Source organism: Apteryx rowi, unplaced genomic scaffold (assembly GCF_003343035.1).
Source record: "Apteryx rowi isolate R43461 unplaced genomic scaffold, aptRow1 scaffold_470, whole genome shotgun sequence".
In the NCBI taxonomy this organism is placed as follows: Eukaryota; Metazoa; Chordata; class Aves; order Apterygiformes; family Apterygidae; genus Apteryx; species Apteryx rowi.
The window spans coordinates 245,438-258,190 of record NW_020450728.1 but is presented as its reverse complement, the minus strand read 5'-3'; the positions used below and the strand labels follow the sequence as shown (position 1 = coordinate 258,190).

At 38.8% G+C, this 12,753-nt stretch overlaps 1 protein-coding gene across 1 annotated transcript in view; it reads right to left on the bottom strand.

Annotated features, from left to right (window-relative positions):
* KCNH8 (potassium voltage-gated channel subfamily H member 8) overlaps positions 1-10,996 on the bottom strand; it is a 207,236-nt gene extending 196,240 nt beyond the window's left edge. Inside the window, exon 1 of the mRNA XM_026078147.1 lies at positions 10,921-10,996. Within this exon, the coding sequence (XP_025933932.1) occupies positions 10,921-10,996 (76 nt within the window). The remainder of the gene's footprint in view (positions 1-10,920) is intronic.
* Between the last annotated feature and the right edge of the window lie 1,757 nt (positions 10,997-12,753).

Here is a 12,753-nt window from a genome sequence, read left to right as displayed (position 1 = left end):
CATCCTTTCTTTTCTTGGCTAAAGATGACTTGTACACTTTACCACATAAGACTGCCTCCTTCCTTCTGCAAATCAATCTATCTCCAGTTCACACTGTAAGGAAAAACCTATAAAACCCATTTTATATTTTTTTATTTAAAGTTACTTATAATCTAGTTTTTCCTCAAGGTTTTTAATATATTTTAAAGCATAGCCTGCTTTCTACAAAAATCATGTGGCACTTATGGCTACTGGCATCAGATACAAAAATCAGTTAGCAAATTATTATTTGTAATTGATACTGAATTTGCAGATGAAAATCAAATTCAAACAGAGAGAGAGAGGGGAGAAAAACAAAACAAAACAAAAAAGTCAGTCTCTCATAGGGATTCCAAAGCTATTCAGATACGTGGATGCAAGCCTGCACTCAAGTGCAACCTACCTGCAGAAAATCTGGAAGAAAACATTTACCAGCACCACCTTTAGCACAGCCCCACCTGTAAGTGTGGAAAGGATCAGTCCTCCATGTTTTGTCTCACACTGCACTACAGTGATGTCACATAGCCGACACAAGGCAGATAAGTCTCCTGGGATGCTTCTTTGAGGGACTCAATGCAAGACAATGTAAATGCTACTGTCTGCCTATTCCAGGCAAGATTTTGTTGGCAAGAGATGCAGAGTGTGGATCTGAAAGCAGTTAGCTTACCCTATGCGGCATGCAAGACTGTATCAGCAGAGCCAAATTCTCCTAATGAATTCTGAAAATCTCATACAAAGTCCACTTGTTAAAATAAAAAAAAAAAGTATGTCTATAAAAAAATACACGATAATAAAGAGATTTGGGATGCCTAATGCATGCTGCTTTCTGTTTCAAACACAGAAACAGCTCTTAAGCACGACTAAGAAGAGAATTTGGTTTACACAGGGCCGTTAAAGCCACAATATGTTTTGAAACCACAGACTCTAATTTACAGTAAGACTTTGAACAGCCCCCAAAGTACAGAGCCCAACTGTACTATTCTATCATTTTTTTCCTCCCATGCTGCCCCATTACCACAACACTGAGATAGACAGTTAGGACCTATATGTTTTCCTTTGAACATCAGTGGTCCTATTAACATTCCTTATTTTTGGTTAAGGCRTAGCTTAGCCTCTTACATTAGTATTTATTGATTATATTTTTCCCACCTTGAACTTTTATTTACTGACATGCCTCACACATTGTTCTGTAACTTCAGGTTTCACAAAGTATGTGAATCTTCCCACCATTCTTGAAGAGAAAAAGAAAAAATGACAATCCAAACTCCTAGCAAATTAACTAGTCTCAAGATCTTTCAACTCAATAACTAAGTAATCCACAGTTTAGTAAATGGAATGACTATCCTATCATCTCTCATACTTAGTCCATACATTGAAAAGGAAGTGATAGGTTAAAATATTATGTATTTTCATTTGGATCATAAAAAAATTAACTTAGTACTGAAATACTGTGGTTATTATTGATTTGCTAAAGTCTGAAGAAGGTGTTTGATCTTTCACAAAGCAGCTTGTTTTCCCCCCAAAATAAAATAATAATAATAATAATAATAAATAATAATATTTTCCTCTAAAACAGGGTAGTACTCCCATTATATTTCTTATCATTGTTAATTCCAGAACGTGAAAAATTCAAATACCTTTCTGATCACAGGAGACATCTGACAGAGAGAGAGACAAACAGACACCCCCCCACACACACACTATTTATCCTAGGACAATTTTGTATTTGTAAAAACCAAATAAATGACCAAATGACCAGGTTGAAATTCTCTTTCATATATGTGACTAGACATACTTTCTTATTTCATGTAGCATAACAAGCAGTTAAGGGATATGGAGGACAAAAAGAAAAAGGCACACAAAAAGCAGTAATAATGAGTTATCTGGACAGCATGAACCTTAAAATCTTTCTGTATTCTCCTTCAGGTTGAACCTATGAAAAGCAAAGTAATAGGACTGGCAACTTGCAACTTTTAGAAGTCCTAAGAGCTGAAACCTACACTCCTAGCAGTCATAACTAATGCCTAGAAAAAAAGCAAATTTATTGCTGATATCCTGGAAATTATTTTCTCTACAAGAGGATACAGTTACAGCTTTGTATAATAATACCTCAAAATTGACTACATCACCTGAAAGATAATACATCAAAATACTGAAATTCATCTTCTCTACTATAAATAAGACTTTTTACATTAATTTTACTTTATGGTAAAATTAAAAAGCAATATTAACTGTCAAAACAAAACTAGAGTTAAATATTGTGTCACAAATTTTTTTTCTTCCAACCCTTTCCTCTTCAGAACCGGGGAAGGCCTATTCAATGCATGGATGCATCTACATTTGTTACGCACATTCTCTCTCCCTCTCCCCGAAAAAAATCCAAATAAACAACAACAAAAAAAGACTGACATTATTTTGTGACAATAAGTTTTCCTTTGTTTTTTCTTCCTATATGTTGGATCTACGAATAAATTTGTTTCAACTATTCAACTATATTCTTCAGATATTGTGAATTCTGAAGTAGTGCATTTCCTGGTATTTCATGTTCTGTTATCAGGAGTTTTTCACATTTCCTAAATGACAGACTTTAGTTATCTGTTTTAGTATTTCTATTTTTTGCTCAGTACTATGAAAAAAAAAATAGTACATAGCATATGAGTATTTTTCTAATGCCTCTTCTGGAAAAAAATAAGAAAAGTTTAGCTGCTATTTGGAAAGATCAATCATATATGGTCCTGGGGCCACTCTTACACAATTTACCTAAATAAGATTCTGATACAACTTCAGTGATCTCTATGGGATACATCTGGATTCACTCTAAGAAATAGACTCTGACTTTATTTGCAAAAGTGTTAAAAACCCTTGCTAGGGATTTGAAAAATACTACAACATTGTGGTGAAACTTGTACCTGACCACTTCAATTCTCACTGAAGTCAGTACTTTGACAATAATAGGAATAGATTTCCTGTTGGCTTCACTGAGAGCAGAGGTAGACCAGCAATGTGTTTTCTTTCATTTTGACCAAGAAAACGTGACTTTGCATGTTGCCAGTTAATATTTCCACTACAAAATTCTGTGAAAAACCTGAATGGTAAGGACATTCGTTTTACTCATCTTTTCAATACTTTTCCTAGGTTTCTCAAAGACAGACAAATGCAGAGAACCAGTTTCCACTTGCATTCTATTTGAGTCTCTCTCAAGTAGACATTTTGAAAGTCTCCTAGAACAGGTCCCTTGGCTATCTATCCTCATTACTGCTTGTTTGCTTTCTTCCTTATATACAATGAACATGTTCCTTTAACATATTGTTCATCTTCACAAAAAACAACTGTGTTACTTTTGTTAAGGATAAAATACAGCAGAATTCTGAACATTTTTATATCATCTGATGAAGAATATTAATGGAAAATAATTAAGTATGCCATGAGCTCTTGAAAACGTGTGCTGTTGGGAAGTGTCTCCTGAAGACTCAGGGACAGCTGACTCAACCTATGGGTCTCACAGAGGATCAAGAACCTCTAGGTATAGTCTTCAGCAGCCACTTAGAATAGATCATTGTGAGGGTGAGAGAAAAGAAAGTGGCCACCAGTAACTTCCCCCTTCCTTGAAAAGGGGCAAATCATTGCAATGTGATAAGACAAATGCAGGGCTTGTTTTAAGAAACGCGGTCCCCTAAGATCAACAGGGAAGAAAAAGTGTTTCTCCATAATTGCAATTGTTTTCCAAACTCGCTGAAGTGATTGACAGCCAAGCTTAAAGTTTTATGGATGGTCAGAAGATATTTAATGTTAAATTCAGTGCTGAACATGCTAGTATTTTAAAAACAACACCTGTTGCAAAGCCTTTGACCACTATTATCTCTCATGGAAAACAGAGGGAGTCAGAAGCACTTGGCAAGAGAAACTCCAAAAGAAGATTTTTCTGCTGAGGCAGTCTCTCTCCTGCCTGTAGTTTGAGAATGATTTCTTTGTTTCTTTATCCATCCTCCTCATCTTTTTTCTCTAATATTTTTTTATTTTTCAGAATGAGTGGGCAGGAAACAATATTACTTTGGGAGCAGTTTGTTCTTTAATTGAGCTTGTTCTTAACTTACGGTCACTTGAACACATTATGATAAGGTAAACTAGCTTGTGAACATGCTGAACTGCTGCAGCAAGTCCTTGTATTCATCTTTTCAGGACACAGCTAGTGTGATACATGCAAGATAACTTACTCTTCTTTCAAAAATACATTGCATCAGAATAAAGAACATGCATAAAATAGTAACAGTTAATGCTCTGTAAACCCATACACCTTCCCTGATCTATTGTAACATATTCATGCAAATATATCCTAATTGTTTACTCTTCAGCAGGTGTTTGAGGCAGTACTTTTGTCATATTTCTATTGTTTTGTTACTCTGAACAACACTCTGAGCACATCTGCTTTGCATCCAAAAAAACTGAAAATGTCTATAAAATTTCTACCTGCATAAACAGAATAAAAATAGGATAAAATAGATGTTAAATGTATAAATGTAATGATAGCAATGAGCTAATTCTACTTTCATAGTAAGTTTATGTAGTCACTGATTTTTTTTTATTTTTATTTTTTTAATCAAAGAGGAAAATGGTATTATACATCTGCAAATCTAATCCTTTTTTCTTCCCCAGTGTAACTGCTGTGGGAATCCTGGTAATCATCTAAGATTTAGAATTCCTCTAAGGAGTTTGTTCTGTAATCCATGACAAATATACATGCATTCAAATGTATGCCACTTCAAACACACAGTGCAGTGATTAGAACAAAACTGAGTGTCAGATTTCTTGGGCTCACATATAAAATCCTACCCCAAAACAATACTGAAGATATTATTCTTAGATTGCTCAAAAAAAAAAAAAATTAATGAGTCTCTTCCACTCCTAAATTTCAAATGCTCTTATTGAATTCAAATACGGAGTTTACTTCTGGAATAACAGTGTATATTACCAGTCCAACTTTATTTTATGAGCATTAATCTGGCACCTTAGACTTAGAAGTGGTGCATTTAATGAGTTACACAGCCTTCTCTTCCCTCTGGATGAATATGTGGCAGGATTATCATTCCATCTTTCTTCTAGGTAGAACAGAAAGAGGATAGAACCATCTGACTTAATTCAAACACACTATTTTTTTTTCCCAGCAATAACATGCTCTCTGAATAAAACATACACTAATGACAAATCTTATGATTTAAGGAACAAATCTATCCTGAAAACTGAGTAGATTTTAAAAATGACACCTGCATACTCTCGCATCTCTGACCAGATTCTCAGGCTCAGAACTCAAGAATTAGTTTAAAAATATTGTCTGAATATGCCTCTAAAACCCTTTGGTTCTGGATCTTTCAGATCCATTTCCAGTTCAAATTAGAATCAGAAGTTATACCTGCTGAAAGCAGAAATCACCCAAATAAAACTGTCTTGGATTATGAGGTTGTTCACTCTCAACCCTTGGGAAGAAGTAACAGGGAGAGATTTTTCAAGTAGCTGTTTAATCTAGTCTCTCAGTGACTTTCAATGAGAAGCAACAGCACAAAGCAGACTGGACTCCAACACCTGATCCCTTGTTTATATTCAAAATCTTTTTTTTTTTTTTTTTTAAGCATCAGAGCTACAGTAAGCTGCAACACAAGCCATGTCTTACAGAGTCAAGTGCAGAAAGGAAAGTGTTTGCTTTGTTTTAAATGAACCATGTATTTGTCACTGCAAAAAAAAAAAAAAAAAAAAGGTCAGTAAAGGAAATAGTCTGGCTTTTGTTCAGCTCCAACACAAACAAAACATTACTTACTTATCCAAGGATATAAGCAGGAAGGAAGGTGAGTTTGCATAATAGAAGACTAAGTAAATATTTATCTTTGGAAATTTGCCTCTGGTCAACTAGCTTCATCTCTATTGAAAAGAACTAGACCACCCTCACCGCATGTTCCCCTTCACTCCTTCTGAAGGAGAGTTTTGACAGACCATTAGATTTTTTGTCACTGTTAGGAAGTTTCCTGATGGTTGATTTAAATGTCAGTGCTTTTTGAGGTTTTGAATCTTTCATCCCTCTTTGATCACGGGCTTTTGTCTTTGAGAGGTGGACACTTCTGAACGTGATGTTTGATTGATCAATAACATCTTCCTCTTGGAAAGTATAACTGATGCTTTTCCTCCACCTGCCATTGTTTCAATTCCTTATGCCTAGTCAGGTGGAGTGCTGCGAGTATCACCAGTAGCCAGTGTTTTGTTGCCTGTGACGTTCTTGGGATAATTATGTTACGATTAAGCAGCACATTGACTAGTCTAGAGAGGATAGGATTCAATCCGAGTAAGACACACAATTTGATAACAAAGTAGCAGAAAGTTAGTGTGTTGGTGCACCCTGGCAGGCCTTACTGTTTTTTTGTTTTGTTTGTTTGTTTTTTAATCTCATGAACAAACAAGAAAATCACAAACCAAAACACAGATATGCAAACTATCTGCCCCTGCAAACTGGCAAGATCAATACATATAAAGGCTTTCAGGTCTGTCTCAACTGCTGACTATGCAAAAAGAGACAACCCTTTTCATAATGGGAGGCACGTGGAAGCACATTAACATGACATCTGATATGCTTGAAGTCTATATGTTCTCATCAGATACCTTTTGATCACCCCTTAGCAGTAACTAAGGCAACTAGGATAACTGAATCCATTGGGTTGGTGGGGGGGGGGGGAGGATAAATAAGTAAATAAACAAACTCACACACAACTATGAAAATTCCTGCTTATGTACAAATTTCCATTCATTAATACTTGAGCAAATTCAGCAATGACAAACAGTCTACCTATAAATCCTTCAATATATAATTGGAAAACAAATCTGAAAGCAGAAGTTGTTCTACAAATAGGGAATTATTACCTTTGACAGTGAGCAAGAAGGAATGAACCCAGCTTGATCTTAGATTAGACTGATCATGCAAGATTGTTAATAAGGATGTGGAAGTACACACTTAATTTGGAAATTGATCATATTTGATAAACATGGGAGATAATTATAGAACTTCAGCTGTCATTTTAGAGTACAGTATAATGATACTGTTCAGAGTAGTCATGCTTTTTTTTTGTAGACAAATTAACGAGGCCATTTGCTGTTAGGCTTTGCTCCATAAGAAAGTATCATAAACTAGCAGAAACAGCCACTTCTGGTGTGGATTTATCTGTTTTTTAAAAGAAAATATGGATCTTAAAACAGAAGAGAAAGATATTTTCCTACCATGTAGCTATTTCTGAATACTTTTCCTAACCTAAATTAGAGAAGCCAAAATGTGAGAATTTTCCATTAAAAAGGGATAAATGATTGACTTCAAACATTTACTTTCATAATATTTGGGAGTTGAATCCTGGGTTTATTTAAGATGTTTTCATATTGGAAAATAATATTTTGACTTGAAAATCTGAAAAGAAATGAAAAAATAATCATTTCAAAGTGTGTTTGCTCATTTGTTTTCCTGAGAGAGAAATAATCAAAAACACCTTGCTGACAGAGTGAGGAAAAAGTGTTTGGACGACCTTGTGCTTGTTTATACAGGGTGGGGGAAATAAAAGTACTTTACGAAAATACTGACTAAAGCTACTATGCCAGGTACACAAAAGACAGTTCAGGGTTGTAACCACATGAAGGTGTAATAGCACATAGGCAGACTCAAGAGCTCCATCATGGAAATCTGAATAGAAAGATCCTTAATGCTGTTCTTCCATGTACACAAGGCAGGTAACGGAAACTTTGCCAGAGAAGATCTCTGGATATCCCACACATCCAAGAGTCATCACAGTGTAAATCTAATTCTCTTTGTTTAGCATGTATTCACTGCTTTGAAATGGAAAGAATGCATATATGTAAATCCATATAACAATATATCTACTGTGAGAACTCTAAGTAGCTGAAGCAATTATACTGCTTGACATTATTTAAACGTTTTTGATATTTGCAAATTTTTCCATAACCAGATTCATAATTGCTAATTAGACATACATTGTTGCAACAGTAAAAATCAAAAAACTATTATATGAATGAATTTTTGGAAAATTCTATGCAAAGCAAAGCATATTTTTTAATATTATCTGGAATCCTTTCTTGCACTGTTGCCCAGAATTAGAATTATCCCTCTTCTGGATTAAAGATGCATTGGTGGATTACTCTATCACTGATGACAACATAACATATCCTTCCCAGAGGCTTAAAATGAAAGGAGGTTTGTTAACCACAGACTATGTTACAATAGAAAATAATAATAATAAAAAGACACCTTTTAACACAAAATTGCATTTAACACTAAGATATCATCATGTATGAGGTCAAATTATTTCATAAAACAAAAGACCCTGGTTCACTGCCATATATCAGTTTATATTCCTTGCACAGCCTGTATCCCCTATAAGACTGGTAAGACAGGGGACTGATTCCTACAAGGATTACACATCAGTATTATTCCTAACTTTAGCCATCTGAACATTCTCAGGAATATCACTTGGACAATTTAAATGAGAAAATTTGGTTTAATGTTTCTTTTTGGTGCTCATATATTAATACTTTGCAAAACTGTGCATCTTTATTTGAGCAAGAATCCTCGTAAGTTAAACAATCAATATTCTTACATTTTAAAACTTTAATTTTTAAAAGAAAATTTTATGTCATATCAAAGCAAAGCAAGGAGCCAGGACTTATTTCCGCAGATTTTAAATTGAGCTATGATATACATTGGCATACATAATTTGGTTTCAGAAAAATAGAGTTTAAAAACATTATTAATTCATCTCTTCACTCTAGCACTCTAAAAAGAAATGTTATTTTGTTCTGTAAATTAAGAGTCACATGCTGTTGATTTTCCTTAGAACAGCATCATGCTCCATAAAAGAAAGTTCCAACAGATGCCAGATGATGTAGCCCATAAAACGACTTTCTTTGTGAACTTCTGGGAACGTTTCAAAAGCCAATAGCTATACAGTGATACCTTCTAAATGATGCCCATTTAATATTTAAGCCAAATTGTGAACTCTATCTAAAAAGCAAAACTTCCAGTGAAATGAATATTAACTGTCCACCATTAAATATAGTGTGCAATATTTTCTTGAGCTACTTAGGGGAAAACATGTAATTTGGTATTTATTACATCCCAAGAAAAGTAGATTAATTGCTAGCACTAGAAATTTCAAAGAAAGACAATCAGGTATGATCCTTTTTGCTTAAGAGAAGATTGGTCCAGTTGAATTTAGAAAGGTTAGTAGAATTATTACTTAAAGAAAGTCACTACATGTGATAATAACAGTCAGCTAAGCAATGAACTTTCTACCACACTTGTCTGTTGGTGTCACCAAGAACACAGGGATTAGACATTTCTCCAGTGTTTATTTAATAAAAACCTGTATGTCATCACTAATGCTGCCTGTTAAATTGGACCTTTGAAGAACAAGATAGAATTTGTGAAATGTTTGTGCATATAGCTCACAGGCTGCGTGCTCAATCCTTTGAAAGGAAGCCACTGCCAAGGGTCCTGAGCACACAGCAGGGAAGTACTGCTTTTCTGGCAAGTGGCAGTATCAGCCAAAAAAACTCCTATTAGAGCTACATGCTTTCATATGCAGCAAATAATACCTGTTCACTTTATAGAAAAGGTGGGGATCGGGAGGGAAAGGACTGAGTAGTGTATTCTCTGAGAGAAGGAATTTACAGGTACATCTAAGTAGTCTTAAGAGAGATTGCTTTGTAGTCAAATACCAACTACACACAGCCCTGATTCATCATTACCTGCCTATCCTCAGGCTAGTGGAACAGTTATCATGTAGTTCTCTGTTTCTCTACAATTGTCCTCAGGGACTATCACTTTTTTTTGACATTTAATTACTGCATCAGTAAGTTGTAAAAGTTCAGTTGTCTTAATCGCAGCCTAACTCCGAAACGTTCATAGAATGCCAACAGATACATGATCAAGCAGGTATCAAACACTCACACCAGTTAGACTACAACGTTTCCAGTCAAGGAACAACTGGCAGCAACTCAGAACAGTTATTTGTCCTCCACTTTGGATCTCTCCGGGGTTTGTTTTGTTTTGTTTGGGGGGGGGGGTATTAAAGGCAAGGGAGTTCATTTCGGCCCCCCAACCTCCTCTTCGCTCTTGTGTGTAAAATACAGACAGCTCCTGACCAACAGCTCCCCGCAGTAGCACCAAGTCTGTGCTCCGAGGCGGCCGCTCGCGAGGGAGCGGGAGCGGCGGGAGCGCGGCCCGGGGCCGCGCCGCCCGCGGGACCTGTCCATGGTACTGCAGCCGCGCCGCCCGAAGAGCCTCCCTCAACAGCCCCGGGCACAGCCGCCGGCCATCGCAGAGCCTGATTTACTTGGTTAAGCTTTGGAGAGGTTTAAGGGTGGGCGGAAGAAAAGGGAAAACGAAACAAAATAACTCCCCAAACCCTCCTTGCAGAGCTCTGTTCAGCTCTGAAGCCTGTCTTCCCCCCTGCAGTCTCTCCAGCGCCCCGGGGCTGCCTGCCGAGCTGCGGCGGATGGGCAGGAGGGAAGCCCTAGTCCCGCGCACAACTTTGCTGTCACGATCCCGGCGCGCCCGACACCGGTTTCCCCGTCACCGGCCCTGCCTGTCCCCTTGCTGAGCCCCAGCGCGGCGCCGCGAGGTGAAGGGACCCAGCACGGTCCCCACCTACAAAGCTGCAGACAACACAGGCAGGAGAGCGGGAGAGCCTAGGAGCTGCCTCGCCTCCACCTCCTCCTTGGCGGCTTCTAGTACCAAAGAAACCCCCTGAAGAGGGACGGGAAGGAGAGGAGGCTCCCGCTTCATTTACAGATACCCCCGTACTCGCAGGATCCCCTTCCCTGAGCAGCCGGCGCCGACGCCCGCCCCAGACCCAGACTCACGTGTGCCGTCAAACCGGGTAGCGATTGTGTCCAGGAAGGTGTTCTGGGGTGCCAGTAATCCTTTCATAACCGGCATTTTTCCAGCGTGGTGTGAGATTCCCCATCAAAGTTTGCCTACAAGGGTGGTTGGAGAAGAAAGTGCAGAGGGCACCCGGGGGGAGGGAGGAAGCGGAGGGAGAGGGGGGGCGTGTGGGAGGGACGGGGAGGGCGGGGCGGAGGGGGATGGGGATGTCGCCGCCGCTGCCGTATAGTCTCCGGCGCTGGAGCCCCGCGCCCGGCAGACCGCGGCGCGGCAGAGGCCTCCCGGCCGCGCCAGCCTCCGCCACTGGCGGCCGGGCCCGGCCCGGCACAGAGGGGAACCGCCGCACAGAGGGACGCCCGGGCCCCCGCCGCCCTCTCCTGCCCTCCCGGAGAGGAGCGAGGGCGCACGGGGAAAGACTGGGGCGGACCGCCAGCAGGCGGCCTTGAGGGAGGATGGACTGGGGGTGGGGGGTGAAAGTGAAGAGAAAGGACGAAAAAAGAATGGGGGGGGGGGAAGGAAACACACCCCAAACCAGTTCTTAGCCACCTTTAGTTGGAGTGGAGCATGAGCATCACTTGAAATAGCAGCCGTCACGCATCTCCTAGGCCCTCCAACTCCCCCCATCCCCATTTGACAAGTCAAGTTCTCAGTGCTAGTAGATAAGAAGTTTCCTTGACTTGTAGCAGGGAAGTTTGCATGCACATCACCATTTTGCAAGTAACAATATTACAGGATAAAGCTTAGGCTCTTACTCAGCTGAAAGGGGAAACACTATATAGACAGGTATAACAAGTGCACCTGTAGATGTTTATTGGAGAGTAAGACTAGAACACAGAGAATGCTCCATTGGCCAGCCAGGCTCATGTGTCATTTATGTACTGAAGCTATTTTTCAAAGTTTGGGCATAGGCATTTTCACATTTGTTGTGAAAGTTTCCTAGATCATATTTTAGAAATTCCCAACTAAAAAAAAATATTTTTCTTTGCCAGTCACAGAGAGCATGGAGACTTAGGTCTTCACTCAGATATTTGAATATGTAAATTCAAAAGAAGATAAAATGAAGTGGCAGGCATGCAAGCTGCTTCCACTTTGGGGCAAGTGACTTGCTCAGACTAGTACCATGGCTCTTTGAATGCTGTCAGATAATACCCCATGGTACAGTCATTTCACTTACTGCAGCACCAATGTCAAAATTTCTCCAAGTTCTTTCAGGACTTAAGAAACTGCAGAAAAGAAGGGAGAGTACACTTTAAACCCACTGTGCATTATAGAGGGGAAGGATGTTGTTCTCTTCCTATTTTAGAGTATTATTTTCATTTCTTGTTATTCCAAATCCCTTGTGGTTCTCCCTTTCTCTCGACAGTGGATAGAGGACTTTGTTTCTCACTCTCTAGGACAATCAGCACAGAGAGACACTCCAGGAGGGACAAAAAGTGTTTTTCATTACAACTGATTTAAAAAGGGAGAGAAAAATTGTTGACACATAGGTTTTATAGCACAATATAGCACATGGTAACCCCACCTCAGCCTTGAAAATAGAGCATTATTTTCTGGATATCACATTAATCTGTCCAACCCTCTTTATGGTGGGAGCTTGTGAGAAAGAGAGCTCCCAGTCCAGTTTTCAGATGAAGCATGTGAAAAGGATTGCCCTACAAGCACTATTACTATGGAAGTCTCCAACATCTCACAGAATTATCAATTTTTTAGCTGATTAACCTCATTCATGGCAGGCTTTCACCTTCAGTGGGCATTAATAGCATAGTTCAATATTAAAAATCATACATTTTAAGAATTCCAGAATTCCTTAA